This window comes from Zonotrichia albicollis, chromosome 13, assembly GCF_047830755.1.
Source record: "Zonotrichia albicollis isolate bZonAlb1 chromosome 13, bZonAlb1.hap1, whole genome shotgun sequence".
In the NCBI taxonomy this organism is placed as follows: Eukaryota; Metazoa; Chordata; class Aves; order Passeriformes; family Passerellidae; genus Zonotrichia; species Zonotrichia albicollis.
The window spans coordinates 8,406,514-8,424,371 of record NC_133831.1 but is presented as its reverse complement, the minus strand read 5'-3'; the positions used below and the strand labels follow the sequence as shown (position 1 = coordinate 8,424,371).

Sequence of the window (17,858 nt, the reverse complement as noted above, 5' to 3'; positions counted from 1 at the left end):
ATTCCAATTGTGTAACTTGTTTTGGTTTTAAATTTTAACTTGTGAACACTTTACTGATCCAAACTCCTGGACTGGGACAGTGATTAGTAGTTGTCTTTGTAAGGACACATGCTCATGAGTGTAAGAGAGGTGTTGCACGATGGAAGATATTCCAGGTTAAGCTAATACAAAAATAAAATTAATTTGGGAGTAACTGAGAGAATGTTCAGTGCAAAAACTGATCAGTAAAGTGTCTGGAAGTTCATTTGTTTGTGTTATTTCATTTTGAAGTTGGGATACAGTTCCCAAAAAAAGCGAGATTCTTTGGAAGACTCTGCCAGTATTTCATCCTCATTTGAAACAAGAAACTGAGTGATGGCACCATCTGGAGAAAAGCTGTCCATTTCTGGATCTCTTCCTGAAATCCACACAAGCCAGGTCGTGGCAGCAACATTGCTCCTGCCATGCTGCAGTCTGACAAGTGTCAGCAAAGCTGAACTCTAAAGCTGATTAAACTGGAAGTGAAAACAATGATTTTTCTATTGCATTTGGGCTTTATTTTGTTTGTACAGGCAGCAGGTTGGTCACATTTAAGGGAATTCTTACAGGCAAGACTAGAGCACATCCTTAAGCAATCCTTGGAGGTGCTCCTGTCTGCACTGCAAAGTAACCGGTGTCAGAGGCAGTAAAGCTGTTTGACCATATTGCTTAGGTGCACTGGAACAGCTAATGAGGATGTGCAGCCAGTTGTAACTGACTTGGATGGTAAAAAGCTTAATTTTTAAACTCTGCAGATGTACCTGCCCTTTCTCGGAAAAAATTACTGATTCCAGTTAAGATGAATATCCATGGCCTTGAGTTACATGGTAACAAGCTTGAAAACCTTGCTTTGCTGAAAGCTTGTCTGTTCCTTTTTGCTTGCCCCAACTATGTCAGTTGGCTTCATAATAAATATTATGCTTCTGAACTGAGCTTGTCTTCCTTTGATCTTCAGACCAGCATGACTTCTGAAGCAGCTGATATTAAAGGACTGTTTACCTCAAAGGGATCTGTCTTTAAAATGATTGTGCTTTATTTTTCAAACTCAAGACTGGCAGTGCTGATGCTGAAATGAAGAATTACATTCTTTTAGAAAAACAGGAAATAGCAGAGAGCATTGCTCACAGTATTCTTTCCTCCAGAGTATTGAACATAAACGTTCAGTGGTGGCTGTACTGAGAACATACCTGTGCCTTCTAGTAAATACTTTAAATTGCTTTATGCAGCATTATGCTATTGTGACATGTTGTATTATGAGTTTTACAAGAGTATAAATTTTGTATGCCATGATTCCATTGGCTGTCTCTCCCTGCTCTAGACTCAAAATATCTCAAAGTCTGGCATAGTCTCTGTGGGTAAAAAGACTACTTTTTTCAGGTCAGGATATTGCCAGCGTACTTCCTCTTGCGGGAGACCAGCAGTGGGGCACTTTACAGCACACAGTTGAATGCTGCAGTCCTATTTTATGTCTATGTCATGGTACTGGGACAAAACTGAAGTATCAGATCTGCCAGATTGGATCCATTTGAGCTCGTCTGTTGAATTCTAAATCCTTGCTGTGATGGAGGTTGAGTAGATGCCTCACAGCGAGACATTGACAAGAAGCAACCTTTCAAGAAACAAAAGCAAAGAATTAAAATTATAAGGTGCTACCAAGAGACACTGATGTCCTAATTCTAGAGAGCTAATGGTTGGTTTGTGTACTGAATAAGGAGGATTTCTGTCACTTCAGAAATTTTAAGCTGTATTGGGAAGATAATGGGGTATTGCAGTGAGACTGCATTTTTCTCTGTAGATGGTTCAAAACCCTGGATTTAGTTCTGTCAGGAACATGGTTTTGCTGTTCTTTTGGAGCAGATGTATTGGTAAAATGCATTGTGGCAATTCTAAAATTTGTATTTTCCTGTATGCTTTTGATTCAACAGCCCAGCTATGTTGGGGAGTTGGGGCCTCCAGGTCGCAGCTCCATGGACAGTGTGGAGATGGCTTATGCTCGTCAGGTGAGTGGAAGTGGAAAAATTCATTAAACACTGGGTTCTGCATGGAGAGAGATGGGGAAAATAAAGATTGGAGCTTAGTGTAAAAGAAAATATTGTAGGTAAAACATGAAAATATCTGCCTAGAGATGAAATGCTATTGACAAACGCATAAATCTTGATGCTTTTAGAAGCATACTCACCTGCTTGCTACAGGGTATTTTTTGTCAAAAAGAGATCCTAAGCACCATATATGACTGTAGAAAGCATTTATTCTTGTAAAGGAAACTGAAATTCTTTTAAGTTTTCAGAAGCAGATTTTTTAGGATTTGTGTCAATGCATAATTGTTTACAAATGAAACCTTTATATTTCCTTTATTTTATTATATGGAAGATAATTTTTCTCATGTATGTGTGTAGGAAAAAAATATGCTGAAGTGTTAATCCTGATGTTTGTTGAATTATATCCTATTTTAATGGCATTGCTTATGAGAGGCTTTAGTGCATCAGCTGTGAATTGACATGCCTGGTAGCATTAGACACCCTCAGAAAATTTTCAGAGAAAACTGATAAACCTTTACATAACCAATTTGTTACTGTTGTTATTTGAGATTATCTGTTTACCAGCACTGTTGAGAACAAAATGAAAGAAAAGGACTTGATTTTTCAAAATGGAATATGTGAAATGATGTTGCTTAATTTGCACACAATTACTGTTATTGTGTGCTTTGGCTCAGCCTGCATTGAGGCAGAGAGCAGCTTGTGCATCTGTTTTCCTACATCTGCATTCACTTATGGTAACTGGGAAGAAACTAATAGCAAAAGGTTCATGGTTGTGCTGATCAAGTGTACATTTGATTTAGTGGCTCTTAGTAGCTTGTTAATTTAGTTCATATCTACTGTAATATACCCACAGTAAAGGTCTTCTTTGAAGCCTGCCTGTGTGTGCTTTGAAGCCATCAGTGTTACTCCATGCTGTTTTTTGGGATGGGAAGCCCAGTCTCTATAGCAGTCCTGGCTCTGGGGTGGCTGTGGAGTCACTGTGGCCAGTGGGCCCTTGTCAGGGTCATGGGCTGTGCACAGACTGCTGCAGTGTGCCCTGGAAATGTGGTTTTAACCAGGCTTCTGCTACCAGAGCACTTGGTGCAGTCACTGTGTGCTCCCAACAAGAGCTCCAGCTAGAGAAGCTGGCCTGGCTGAGCTGTCCTTAGGTCAGCCTGCTGCAGTGTCAGCACTCTGTGTGGGGCTCCTGTGGCTTCAGTGGGGAGCTGGGAGACCTGGAGGTCAGGCAGGAGAGCTGGAGATCCATGCTGCTTCTCTTTATCAGCAGCCGTGAAATGTGTTTTAATTACAGTGAAGCGATGAATTGTTCTTTGTGGATAGTTCAGACTGTCACAGGAGCACAGTGACATCCACAGACACATTTCACTGGTGCTGCATTCGGTTTGCAGTCCTGAGCTCTGCATCTTGTCTGCACCCTGGGCATGTTGTAGTAGTGCTGCATGCCAGATGGAGTTAAAGTAAAATGGCATTGCCTTTTTAGTATTGAGAATTGTTATTTTTGGACACAGTGGAAGGTCTTTGGATGGAGAGTAGAATAAATAATAGTAGACAAAGTTCAGTTAAGATCAAGAGTTAAAACAGAGAGGTGTGTGTATGTGTTTAAGGGCAGGCTCTGAAGGGTCAGATTTCTGTTCATTTCCCTGTCTGTTTTCCCTGAATACTGCCACAAACCAGCAGAATCCTGTTTCTTTCACATCAGCAGGTAGGAGGCTGTTGTGCAGGGGAGTATCACAGTCATCCACTTGTCAGGTCACTTCTGAGTCTTTGTCCTTCAGCAGTTAGCTGCAGTTAGTCTGAGAGGACATTCAGCACAATGCTCTGCCATGCAAAACCCCTGAGCAGCTGGGCTGCTGCTGGCCTGGGGCTTTGAGGTGTGGTGTGCAAGCTTGGGTGATGCTGATGCCCATTCCTCTGCCATGGGGTTGGAAGTGGCTGATGTGGGAGAGAAGCAGAGGGACTTGCTGGGAACACTGGTTTTGAAGCCTGATTTAGATTTGCTGCTGTGTCTGAGGATGGAACGGAGCATAATATGTATTGTTAAACATGCTTACTTTAATTATGTTTTAGATTTATATTTATAATGAGAAGATAGTGAATGGACATCTACAGCCTAACCTGGTGGACCTCTGTGCTGCTACTGCAGGCCTGGATGATAAGGTACTGCCAGTAAGTTAACATAAGGAAATGTATTTAAGCTGTTTTTAGGCTGTGGTTAACAGCCTGCTGACATTGGGGGAAAAAATACTGATATTGCCAAAAATATTTGCATGGCTCCACAGAAAACACAGAGACAGTTCTGGAATTTTCTCCAGTACAGCAGGGCCCACCTGTGATGAAGTTGGTCATGGTGAAAATTTCTTAACACAGTGAGGAAGAAATGAATCTGATGTCCCATCATAAGCTGTTGAGGGGAAAATTGCTTTTAATTTTAAATAGATTCTCTTGTATTTGGTTTACAAAATGTGGTCTCTTAATGTCCTTTGAAGGTATTTAGTTGGGGGTAAAGGGTCTTCAATCAGATTCTGCTAGAGCTGAAATAGTCTCTCAATAGCAAAGCATAAAACCCCTAGAATTGACTTTAAATCAATGATCTGCCTGCTTTCCTTTTTTTCTATTTCTTTAATTGTGTTGCCTTGATCCACCCTAAAAAAGAACACAACTGCACAAACCTTGGAGAAATGCCTGGAGGAGAATACTGCAGCAGGGTTTAGCTATGAAAAAACTGTGCAAATGGGGAGGGCAAAAAGCTGCTTAGAAGCTGAGGGGCAAACCCTTCAATTGGATCTGAATTACAGATGTGCATCTTCTCTCTGAACAGCTCTGTTTGTTTTGCAAGGGACAGCATGGGGAGTTTTTGTTCTTGCTGCTTTGAAGCACCAAGATGAAAGAGCTGCCCTTGCCCAAGTGAACAGTGCTGTTGGTTCTCAGTATTTTGCCATTTCAGCAGGGATGCCCTAGTCCTGTAAACACTGATACGATCTTGTCCTTGTGAATAAGCAGATCTGATGGTTTTCAACCTTTATTTATAACTGAGCCTTTGCCCAAGTGATCAGTGTCCTTTTAGTGCTTCTTATCACAGCTGATGGCACAGCTTTCCAACAGCAGCCAGAGCCATTGCTTACATGGAATGCTGATGATGCTGTGGTATATATTGAGTGGGAAGTGTGAGCTGGAAATAATGAGCAAGAGCCTGAGTAACAAGAACCCAGCCTAGTTTTGGAAATAGTTGTCAGTTTTGGGGAACAATTGCAGGTACATTTATAGCCATCTTCTTGCACAAGAAGTATGCAAAAGAAGCCTGTGAAACTTGAATTCTGTGGGACAGAAGCAGCTTACCTTCATGGCTGTGTCCAGTATCTCCATTTCAAATCTAAATGTAGCTCAGAACAGTGTTGCTTGTTCACCTCTGTACTAATTGCTGAGGCATGGAATGACTCTTTACAGAACATCTCTGAGATGTGGGCCATGGTGAAGCAGATGACCGACGTCACCCTGGTTCCTGCCAGCGATGCCCTGAAGGTCAGGACCAACATGGAGGTGCGCATGGAGTTCGTGAGGCACGCGCTGCACTACCTGGAGGAGAGGTGAGATGGGGATCTCAGTACACAGTGGTGGAGTTCCCTCATAAGAAGCCACAATGACTTTGTGGTGCACTTAGTGTGCTACCTTGTGCTGCTCACAGATGTGTCTCCTGCCTGTCTTTTTTATTGTGCAGGGCTTAGAGCAACAACTTGAATAAAAACTTCTGGTTTAACAGTGTTCTAGTTTAAAAGGCCTTGAATCCATGGGGAGGTTGTTTAGAAGATGCAAAGACTTGTATTCTTTTTTCTATGTTGCTTATAAATATTCTATATATGTATGGTGATATGTGGAGGTTTTTCACTTGAGGAAAGCAATCTGTTTCTCTTCAGCAAAAGAGCATCCTCTGTTCTATATGCTCCCTTTCTACATGCTGTCAGCAGCCTGTGAGGATAGCATGGGAACAAGCCTGGTGCTGAGAGTCAAGTTCTGATCATGCCATTTCTTCACTGAAAAGTTTTTGGAAAATGTGAAGAAGCTGAAGTTGAGACATGTAGCAGTGATTTTCAGACTGTAGAAAGTGGTTTGCTGTGTGTATTAGCAAGTACCATGGGGCCTAAGCTCCTTGACTGGTAGAGTTCCTGGAGAGATGCAGGATGTGAAGCTGCCCAAAGCCAAATGCCCATCACTGCACGTGTGGGTGGGTATTGCAGGGTCTCATTTCCAGTAGCTGCAGTGTGATGCCAGTAGACTCTTCCAGCCCTTGCAAGCAGTAACTGCAGGGTAGTATGTGGGCCTTGGTTAGGGACACAGATTGCCTTGGAGCACAGACAGCACTGTGCTCTGACACAGCACTGTGGGCAGAGATGCCTTCACCTCCTGGCACAGAGAGATGCCTTCCCCTCCTGGCACAGCCTCTTGGCCCTGGCAGTTGGTTTTCACTCCCCATCAGCACTCGGTGTCACCCAGCAGTGGTGGCAGCTGCTGCCTGTGCACAGAGGAGCTGACACATCGGAAGGATCTTCTGTTCCCAGTTCCTCAGTCTCAGCAGAGTGCAGTGAACCAGTGACTCTTAACCTGATTTGCCACATATCCAACTTGCTGAAGGTTCACAGTGCCATTAACTGCTAGCTGAAGTTAGGAGTTAGTTATATGTAGTACTTTCCCAGTGCTCCCAGCTGTGGAGATTAGGCCTCTTAAATTCCTTTTTTCTCTGGGATTTTCTTCTGATAAGTCCACAGCCCTGAGGCTGATATTTTTCCATAGGGCAGAGAGGAGAGACAAACACATCTGTTGTATTTAACTGTTCTTTCATTATAGGAGTGAGAGTTAAAGTATTAGGGTGGAAAGGCTTTTTGCCAGTTAATATATTTGAGCTTAACGTTGTACTACAAGAATCTAGTAAGAGGAACTTCATAGTTCCTGAACCTGGAGCAGTCCACCATAAACTCCAAACCTGGTGTGTTCTAAGACTGCTAAATAAAAGCATCTTCCTAAACTGACCAAAAATTTGTGCTTCATTTTGTTGTAATGATAATGTTTGAACATCGAGTTAATTTGCATTAAATTGTTAGTTCTGTCAGATCTGAAATGCAGTGGATGTTTTTGTGGCAGGTGTGTCTCAATCTGTTCATGTTTGTTTTGCTTGTGTTGTGTTTCAGTTACAAAAATTACACTTTTGTGACAGTCTTTGGAAACTTGCACCAGGCTCAGCTGGGTGGGGTCCCAGGCACGTACCAGCTGGTCCGCAGCTTCCTGAACGTCAAACTCCCGGCGGCCGTCCCTGGTCTGCAGGTAGGGGCAGCACTGGCGGCCTCTGAGCTGAAATACCAACACAGGTCTGTCCACCCACTGCAGAGGGGGAGCCAGGGCAGCCTCCAGTGGCTTCTCTGGTGTTTAAGCTGTTTTTGGGGCAGCAGGTTCCTACTCCTTTAGAATTTTTCACTAGGAGAATGGGAGGTGGCAGGCAAAATCACTCTTGAGTTCAGAGCTAGTTCCAAAGCATGGTTGGGTGCTCAGTAGCTTGGGTTCTAATTCTAGAAATTATGGTGTCTTCTGGTCATCATCTTAGAAATCAACAAGCAAGAATTAAAATGCATTATGATGGTTCAAAAAAGTAGTAACTTAATCTCCCTGATTAGCTTTTTCTCTTTTTTTCCATTCATTGTAAGATGGTAAAACCATCACCAAATGTGTACTAAATTCATCTGAATTGGAGCCTGGGCCTTTTATTTAGGAATCTGAATAAAACCCTTCTTACCTGCATGTAGTAAAATGTGCATAGCTGTGCATCTACAAAATAACCAGATAAGCACTCCAGGTTGAAAAATTAGATATAAAAGCTGAATGAAGAAATAATAAATTATAACATTGGAGTTCACACAGCTATGTCTAGCTGTCTCCTCTTACCTGCTGAGATCAGTGATTAGTTTAAAATCTTTCTGTTTCAGTGAAGATGTTTTTAATGCCTCGGTGGCCTAATCCAGATCAATCTCCTGTGTGGGGAGGATATCATATGCTAATTCTGGGATTCTCAGAACCTCCCTCAGAACTGAAGTCTGGGCAAGCAGAAGATAATCACACCTTTCACTCCTGAGATGTGCAGAGCTTTGCCAGGACTTAACCCTCATGACCTCTGGCTTCTGTAACAAAAAGAATTTTTTACCAGTGTGGGTGTAAGGGCAGAAATAATAAATGAGGCACTTTGATAAAGAAAAATCATTCAAATATGTTGCTTTTAAGAAAAAATTAAGTCTGTCCTGCTTTGTTTTCAGGATGGTGAGGTGGAGGGCCATCCTGTGTGGGCACTGATTTATTACTGCATGCGCTGTGGGGACCTGACTGCAGCCATGCACGTGGTGAAACGGGCACAGCACCAGCTGGGAGAGTTCAAAACCTGGTTCCAGGAGTACATGCACAGTAAGGACAGAAGGTAATTGGGAACTGGGAAGGATCCTTGTGAGGGTGGGAATTGCTGTGGAGTAGTGAAATTATCAGTGGTTTGGTAGAAATACAAAAAGCTCAGGTCTCTTCTGGTGGTGATGGTTGCCTGAGATTTATATTACCTACCTAAATTACATGTGGAAGTTTGCATATTTTAATTTGTGGCTTTGAAGTTGAGAAATCTCAACAGAGAAAGAGTTGTTTGAAAATAGTCAAAAATTTGCATTTCAAAAATAATACAGTGTGGTGTAACATGACTTTTTACAGAAGAATAAGCCCAGTGTAACAGTGGGATATGGCATACAATAGATCAGATTTAATCTGCTGTCACAAATCCTGTATCTTTTTATTTCCCCTGTTGCTTATTTTAACTGAATTTCCTTTGGGGAACACTTTTTACTACACCTGTTTTCATAAGAATGGCACGCAGGAAAAGCAAGCAGTGTTTGTTAGAGGCCTTTAGAGGCCTCACTCTCACATCTTTCTTGTGTTTATTCTCCTCTTCCAGTTCTTGCTGTCCAGCACTGGACAGAGGCCATTTGCCAAACTGCTGCTGATGTGGTTGCATCTAGTGCACCCTAAGGTGTGCTCTGAACTCCACAGTGGTTTTCTTTTCCATCTTTCCACTTGCAGTAAATTAAAAAAAAAAAAAAAACAAACAACAAAACTCAGAAAACCAACAAAAAGAGACCAATAAAAAATAACTAACCAAGCTAACAAAATAAATTGAAAGGATAAGAATCCAAGTGCCATTTACCAAGTGTGGTGTACCATGATATGCTTCTGTGAATCAACCTGTTTTGTAGAGAGTATCTAGGAGTGCTCATTATATCAAGGTTGTTGCAGAAACGTTGTTGAAGATACTGTCGCTGTTTTCACTATAAACACTTCTATGAGATATAACATAATAGATTTATTTTGTATTTATTACAGCTATGAAAAAGTGCTCTGCCTACAGATTTGACAAACAATGCCTTAGTCTAGAACACTTTATTGATTAAATAATTCTATCAAATTCTCAATAAGAGGTTGCAAGAAAAAAACAATGACAAAGAACATTATGACAGTGTTTCATAATGATGAAGGTGTTTCTCCTGAAAGACCTCATGGTACAATGACCTACTCACTTGTTAGTTACTAACACAAAGACTTACAAAAATGTTGTGAGCTCTCTTTTTCTGAAATGATGCAATAGCAGAGTCAGACAAGAACAGCTCATATGCCACAGTATTATTGTACCCCTAAAGAGACTGTCATATGTGGATTCTTTCCCTGCAGTGACCATTTGAAGATGATCCTCCATAACTGTGTTTAAATTCACGTGTGCAAAATTTTTACCTTCACATATGAACTGGAAATGCAAGAAATATTGGCCAATGCCTACTGTCATTATGCCTTTGCTGTTGATATAAACCTTTTTATATTGATTTGTATCCAGGTTTCCTCATACAGGGAAAATGAGTTTCATGTCTTTTCCTTCCATCTTTTCCTTAGACTGTCTCCTGCCACAGAGAACAAACTGCGTCTCCATTACAGACGAGCTCTGAGGAACAACACTGACCCCTACAAGAGGGCTGTCTATTGTATCATTGGCCGTTGTGACATTACAGACAACCAGAGTGAAGTTGCTGATAAAACAGAAGATTATCTTTGGCTAAAAGTAAGTCTGGTGTTGGGGTTGTGGTGTTTGGTTTTTCTTTTTGTAAGAACAGGTCTAAATGGTACCACATTTCTCCAGTGCTCTGCTACCCTTCCTACTTCTAGATCTGGTGTTTTGCATCAATGTAGTGCATGTGACCTGACCTTGGAAATAGTGCAGGGCAGGGAACCTGAATCCCAGGGCTGCTCTGTTACCCGCTGTGCTATCAGGTGTTAGTTTGGGTACAGTTGTCTTTGGAAGTGTCACGTTCTTCATTTGACACTGATCTTTGTCACCTGTTATTGCAAACAGTATTAGCTTGCTACAGTGAGGATTCTTTGAGTTCTCCTTCCTGGGTGGATGTCTGAAATGTCAATGTGACTTGACCAGACACAATGCTGTCAATGTCTCTGAAGTCCTTATAGTTTTGGCAAGGGCATGATAGATACTGGTTGGTACCTGTTTCTCCTCTTTATCAGGAAAGGTGTGGTAGAATGATGTATTTGTCACTATTGTATTTGTGGCAAAAAATGCTGCTTGAGAGTGTTCAGAGTCCCAACGTCAGAGTTTGCTGGCATGGATGGATGAGATATAACCCCAGGGTTCTGTGTGGATTTCAGCTTGCTGCTGCCTTAGAGATCTCTGCTTCCCAGCAGTGGATGGAGCTGATGTTGTGACTAGATGCAGTTTCTAGTCAGTTGGTCAAATCCTAGGAGGGGCTCAGATGGAATGAATATCTTATAAGTGCAAGGAGAAATATCTGTGCTTCTCTTTTTTGGATGTGCTTTCTAGCTGAACCAAGTGTGTTTCGATGATGGTGGCGCGAGCTCCCCGCAGGACCGGCTGACGTTATCTCAGTTCCAGAAGCAGCTGCTGGAGGACTATGGTGAGAAACCACAGAGTGATGTCTTACTTGGGGCTCTGCTTTTCTGCTGAGGACACTTTCCGGTTGTTACTACACAAACCCCAGACTGCACAAAAACCCTGCAGCTCTCCACTAGTGACAGGCATCTTCTCTCCATGGACAGCCTGCTTCCTTGGAGTCGTGGCAGATTTCAGTAAGAGATGATGAATGAGTCCCGTGTTTTCTCAGCAATCCAGAGAGTTAATATTCATCTGTGAGCAACACTGCTTTATCCATTAATTGTGGGTTGCTTTCTCTCACCATGAATATGCAAAAGTCCTTTAGCAGAACTTCCAGCTTTGGAAACACAGAACAGAAAAGCAGTCACTACCTAATGTAGGCATGTATTTCCAAGCTTTTCCACTGTGTGCATCGGGTTCCTAATTTATTTTTCCCTTAAATTAGTATTTCAAACAAATTTCAGAGAGCCCAAGTCACAGTTCCTTCCATTTCAGAAGGTTTTAAGAACATCCACACTATACATTTTCCTGTAATTGTCTTCCAGTCAATCAAAATTAAGTCATTTGGAACTGTCCAAAACATACTGAATTTGATTCTCCATGGCCTTCTAGTTTGTAGTACCACTCACACTCAGATACTGTGTGTGAGATTAAATGTGTGCAGAAGAAAAATCAGCTACTGTTGGTGTCACTGAATAGGAAAATCCAGGTTTTTAACATTATTTGTACCACTTGGCATAAGTATAAAAGAAGACAAAAAGTTGTGGTCTTTAGAGATTCTATCACAGTTGATCAGAGCTGATGGTTTGTTGTCTGAAAAGGACAAAGGAACTTTTCTGAGTGACTGTTCATTCTGTTTCACTTTCTGAATATGTCTTTATGCTGTGGTCCTTCATGTTAAATCTGTAGCGTACAGTTGTAGATGAGCCACTGATGTGTGGTCAGGAATTCAGTTTTGTGTACTGTGTTTTATTTTGTCTGGCACTTAATGAACACTAATGATGCACTGTGGCAGGAAGCATCTACTGTCAGTCATCTCTGATTGCAAAATCATGAAAATTATATGAAAATGCTATGTGTTGTGGTTTTTTCCAGGTGAATCACATTTTGCAGTGAACCAGCCACCGTTCCTCTACTTCCAAGTGTTGTTCTTGACAGCGCAGTTTGAAGCTGCAATTGCGTTTCTTTTCCGGACAGAGCGCTTGCGCTGTCACGCTGTTCATGTTGCTTTGGTCCTGTTTGAGTTAAAATTGCTCCTGAAAGCATCTGGGCAGAGTGCACAGCTATGTAAGTCCTATTGACTTTACAGTAAAGGAATATTTTCTTAGCCCTCAGAGTACCCTCTAGAAACTGCAGGTCTATGTGATTAATGTAAGATTTATCAGAAAATTTTATAATAGTTAGTTGTTTCAGTTGCTTTAGAGCTCTGGATCATGGTTCTGACTAATTTGAGATGAAGATCAGCATTTTCCTGGCATTAGATTCTCTGACAGTGCTGTTTCTGACATTGCAGTAAGCCATGAAGCTGGTGACCCTCCTGGTGTCAGACGTTTGAATTTCGTGCGGCTTTTGATGCTTTACACCCGTAAGTTTGAATCAACAGATCCAAGGGAAGCTCTGCAGTACTTTTACTTTCTCAGGTAGGAGCCAATGTACATCTTTAGCTATTCTCCTAGTTATTACTGTTTCATTATTCTTATCTGGAAAGTTCTCAGAAACAGGAGTACCTTTCTCCCTCTCTCTGTTTTATAGGAACGAGAAGGACAGCCAAGGAGAGAACATGTTCTTGCGTTGCGTTAGTGAAATAGTAATTGAAAGCAGAGAGGTGAGTTTGGCTATGTTTTGCCTTCCTTAGTTAAACTGAAATTCACTTCTTCTCTAAAATCTTTATTAGTCAGAGTAAGCAACTCTAAGACTGTCGTTTCTGCCTGATGCAGACCCAGATGAGAGCAGATCTTGCAATGGCCTTATGTTTAAGACATTTAATCCTATCTTTTTACCTGTTATTTAGTTACAAATACTTTTTATATTGGTCACTGTTTTTCATTCCATGACTGTGTCTTTGTACTTAATAAATATGTTATGAAATATGAGCAGTTGATCTCTCTATTTTTGTTTCCTGTTTTTTCTTACTTTACATCTACGTGGATATAGTTTGACATGATTCTTGGAAAGCTGGAAAAGGACGGTAGTAGGAAGGTGAGTTCACAATTTATATTTTATATTAAAAGTACAACCTATGTATGATTTCCAAAGTAGTCATGAGGCTATTTTGCTTCATTCTGTTTTTCACTAGCTAAATTATTACTGTGTTTGAATACATTCTACTTCTCCCAATATGAGATCCTTTACAGAATAATCTGTGACCTGCCCTAACAAAAGGCAGGTCAGGAAGTGCAGGGCACACTATGTTCCTCTAGGCATTAACTGAAGAAGCAAATGGCATCAGGTAATTTTAGTGAGGTCATAATTTTGTCTTCCCAGCAGGAAGTGGAGTTTAGTTTAAGTGGGTGTGTGAGAGTGTTCTGGTAACTGAGGTGTGCATGTAACTGAGGAAAAGCAGCTTCCTAATAGTGAAATGTAAGATTACACAGTCAGAAGATAATGGAAACCTTAAGGTTTTACCTGCAAACAGGAGAGTGCATGCAAATGATGAAAATTTTAGATAATCAATAAAGTTTTTCTGTTTGCTGTGACAGCTTTGGAAGATTTCTGTGTAAAGCAGACTGCAGAATCATTTACGTCTTAATTTTAAGATTAGGGCAACAATTTTAGCTTTAAGATAAGTTCTTCTAGATGATATACTCTCATTTTTGCATCCTCAGCTACAGTGATTTCCAGGTGTTCTTGACTCTTTCATGTCTTTTATTGTAGATGTTTATTATTTGTTTTTAAATTCTTGTTGCCCTTTTATTTTTCTGTGTGAGATTTAATTGGCAACCTATCATGCCAGTATAAACAAACTGCATCCCTGGAGCCCTTGGAATGCTGTGTGCTGAAGTCTTTTGTGTTTTCTTCTCTGTGTCATCAGCAATTAACAGCTCAAAACCCGAATTATTTTATCTGGGTCATTTTGAATGAATTAGAAACCAAGGATGTCTCAGTGCTGACTCCATATAGGAGAGAGTCCCTCTTGCAAGAGCTCATTCTATTTTTAATGTCTCATTTTTGCACATTCCCATGGAAATGTACAGGCTATTCCAATCATAAGCCAACATGTAAAATATTCATTGCCTTGACAGAATATTCTGGAATGTTTGAGCCTTCTGATTCTTCTTTTCTCTTTTCATTTTTGTCTCACCTCTTTAGCCTGGAGTGATAGACAAGTTTACAAGTGACACAAAATCCATTATTAACAAAGTGGCTTCTGCAGCAGAAAATAAAGGATTGTTTGAAGAAGCTGCAAAACTCTATGACCTTGCTAAGGTACATGTCTCGTGGGCTGCCTTGTGTACTTGGTTCACCTTTTTTCCTTCCTAACATTCTACCTGTGATTAGGAGGTTAAATTTCATCTCGGAGATTGAATTGCCCTTACTCAAGCAGTTTATTTCTGCTGCTGGAAGAACAGAGCCATGGGCTGCGTGAAGAGATGTTTTAGTTTGCACATCCAGATGGATTGCACTCCATGGATTCTGATTTAGGGCACTGTGGTCCTGATCAATGTGCTCTTTTGAAGAGAGTGCCCCATGCATGATTTAATTCAGTCTAGTGCAGTTATTTACCTGGAGTGCACTCTTCCAATTTCATAGATGTTGAACTGAAGTCTAAAATTGTTGGTATTGATAGTGAGTACTCTTGTTTCCTTTGAAAATAGAGGTGGATACAACCATAACCACTGTTTCAGAGAAGAACTAAGGGGCAATGCTTTTTCTTATGACCCAGCAGCATTATGTTGCTTGTGGCTAACATGATCTTGACTCTTTATGGGGGAGAAGTGGCTCTGGGCTTGCAGTAGCACCACTGCATGAGACTTTTCTGCTTTTTCAATGAGATTAAAACACCATGTTTCATCATACTCCTTTTATTTGTGTAACTTTATTGCCAACAGAACCCTGACAAAGTTTTAGAGCTGATGAACAAGCTGCTCAGTCCAGTTGTTCCCCAGATCAGCACTCCCCAGTCAAACAAGGAGCGTTTGAAGAACATGGCCCATTCCATTGCTGAGAGGTAAGGCTCAGGCAGGGGCAGGGCTGGGTGATTCACCTCAGCATCACCTGGGACTGTCAGAGCTGTGGGTGTTAGTTCCTCGTGTTTCTGCAGGCTGCACTGTGGCATCCACAGCAGTATGTTTAGAAAGACTAAGAAGAGGTCAGAATTTACCCTGTCCTGCTCATGATGGCTTGCAGTACTGAAACCAGAAATCTTCAGGGGCAGGTCAGGTAAATTTGACAAGAAGTCTTATCTGTAGGTGAATCAGGATTGCCAGCTGGAGATGGAGTCTGTTAAGGAGCAATGCATACATGAATTGTATGTTTTATATTATTTTTAAAGCAAAATATTGTAACTGAGTTGCTGAGTTGTTGCATGCAATTCACTTGTTTGAAATACTATTAAGAGAGAGCTACAAACCCAGTAATTCTGAGTTGTAACAATTGTTCAGTAGCTGTCTGAAAACTGTTGCTTTAATGAAGGCTAAAAGGAGTATTTAGGATGAACTGTGTATGGCTAATGCAAGCAGGGCACCTCATTTCCACAGCCTGTTATATTAATGCCAAGTGCGGTGTGGTGTCTAGCAAGAAAGGAAGCAGCTGAAAGGAATGTCCCCTGCCATGTCTCTGTAGTAATTAGAGTATGTGCTTGAGAGACATCAGTGCTCAAGATTCATTAGCAGCTAGAAGTGAGGAATAACCTGATTCTGAAAAGCTGTAGTTGCAAAATATGTCCATGATATTTTTTAAATCATTCATCTTGTCACAGTGGCTGCCAGGGACGATTCCTGTGTTTTACTAGAGCAAAATGTGGATTCCTGTGAAAAATACCTTACTGGCTTTTATCAACCATTGAGCTGCTAAGAGAATAAAAATAAACCAAGCCCACTTGCTGGCACTTTGAAATTGGGAAGACAAATACAGAAATGTATTGATTTCCATCAGAGCCCTTTGCCTTTCTTCTTTTGACAAGTGGCATTTGCCAGTCACTCCTAGTCAGCCTTTGCTTCATTTGGGCAGGCTGGGATCAAGTGAAAATTGGTGCTGTATTGACTTGGTGAGAGACTGATTTGGTGGCAGACATTAAAGAGAATTAAATCTATGGCTGGAGTTAAAGCTTCAGCAAAGGCTGTAATGGGCTTTTTTGCTTTGCTACATTTCTTTGATCTGTCTGAAAGCACTAAATACTGCTGTGCAATAATGTCACTTCACAGCTGCAAACCTGAGTGATTGCAAAGCCAGAGCAGTTCTGACTAGCACATCTTCTTGCCAGTTAAATGCAAGACTTTAACAGGGCTTTTTAAAGGGCTTTTCCATGTGTACTGTCCTGATGACAGTGCTGTAGGGATGCAGCATTCCTCCTGTGTGTTCTTGTGATGCTTTTGGAGCAGGGGAGGCACCCAACAAAAAGGTGAAACAGCTTCTTTGTGCCCTCATGCAGTTAGCAGTGAGAGCAGGCAGCCCTCCAGTTCATCCCAGAGCCAGTGTAGCTCCTGAGGGTGTGCAGGAACTCTTAATCCATCTTTTAAGTCTTAACTTCTTGCCTGAAGCAGGCAGTTGTGCTGGAGGATTGTCTGCTGTAACACAGCGTGTTAAACATGCTGTTACAGAGCTTGCCTTGTGGGTCTCTGCTGCCTGGCACGGTGTCCCCATGAATGTGGGAAATGTAAACATTTTAAAGGAAACAAATGCTGGATTTGCAAAACTGGAAGTGATTAACAATGTTTTTAAAAAGCCACAACCTGTGAAAATTCTGCCTCCCAGTTAAGGAAAATGAAAGCTGTCCTTTGTTAAATGCCCTCTGTCCTTGAGTTTGATGTCTCCACTTGCAAGAATTGCAAGGGCACAGTTATAAACGGTTGCCATTTTGCACAATAAAACTGTAACACAATTTCTTTCAGGTACAAAGCTCAGGGGATAAGTGCAAAGAAATCCATTGACTCCACGTTCTACCTTCTGCTAGACTTAATCACATTTTTTGATGAATATCACGCTGGTCACGTTGACAGGGCCTTTGATGTAAGTTTTAAGAGTTCTGTTTGAAGTGTAGCCTTCCTAATGCCCTTGAAAGCCCAGAATGTCTCAAATAACATCACTTTAAAAATTTTATTTAATGAGTTAGAAGGGACTGCAATGTTACAGAAATTTAAAAAGGTGTTTCTTCCCTGTTGCTTGATAAACAGGATGATCTTCCTGTAGCTGTTTTGTAGACATTGAACAAAGTATTCCTGTTGCTTAACAAAGTGAGGAGATATACCAGTAAATGACAATTAAATGAATTCTCTTGAATGGAAACAGAAGCATCTCATTAACACTTCAAAACCACACTTTATTAATATGTGGTACATAGAATGCTGATTATCTGTCCTGATTCCTGCTTTTCTTTTTGAAGATTATTGAGCGCCTGAAGCTTGTACCTCTTAGCCAGGATTGCGTCAAGGAGAGAGTCGCTGCCTTCCGGAATTTCAGCGATGAGGTAAGTCATGACTTGGGTTTAGCTTCCTAAAGTCTTTTTGCTTTGTTAAAAGGATCTTAAAACCTTGTCATCTCATCATTCTTATTCTTTAGCAGAGAAAAAGGATGAGATTATTTTGATTTAATACAAGTATACTCTTGGCTTGCAACTTTTTCTTCTTAATGCCGCTCTTTTGAGCGTTAGAATTCCCTACCCAGAAATCCTGTCTCCA

General features: G+C 41.1%; 1 protein-coding gene across 7 annotated transcripts in view; it reads left to right on the top strand.

Annotated features, from left to right (window-relative positions):
* Positions 1-17,858, top strand: part of NUP93 (nucleoporin 93) — a 78,447-nt gene that overhangs the window by 55,161 nt on the left and 5,428 nt on the right. For all 7 annotated transcript variants that reach the window (XM_074550979.1, XM_074550980.1, XM_074550982.1 and 4 more), the window contains 15 exons: positions 1,944-2,018; positions 4,125-4,214; positions 5,502-5,641; positions 7,238-7,370; positions 8,351-8,508; positions 10,014-10,179; positions 10,951-11,044; positions 12,118-12,309; positions 12,536-12,662; positions 12,775-12,847; positions 13,177-13,221; positions 14,332-14,448; positions 15,072-15,190; positions 17,073-17,190; positions 17,564-17,647. In XM_074550979.1, the coding sequence (XP_074407080.1) occupies positions 1,944-2,018; positions 4,125-4,214; positions 5,502-5,641; positions 7,238-7,370; positions 8,351-8,508; positions 10,014-10,179; positions 10,951-11,044; positions 12,118-12,309; positions 12,536-12,662; positions 12,775-12,847; positions 13,177-13,221; positions 14,332-14,448; positions 15,072-15,190; positions 17,073-17,190; positions 17,564-17,647 (1,731 nt within the window). The remainder of the gene's footprint in view (positions 1-1,943; positions 2,019-4,124; positions 4,215-5,501; positions 5,642-7,237; positions 7,371-8,350; positions 8,509-10,013; positions 10,180-10,950; positions 11,045-12,117; positions 12,310-12,535; positions 12,663-12,774; positions 12,848-13,176; positions 13,222-14,331; positions 14,449-15,071; positions 15,191-17,072; positions 17,191-17,563; positions 17,648-17,858) is intronic.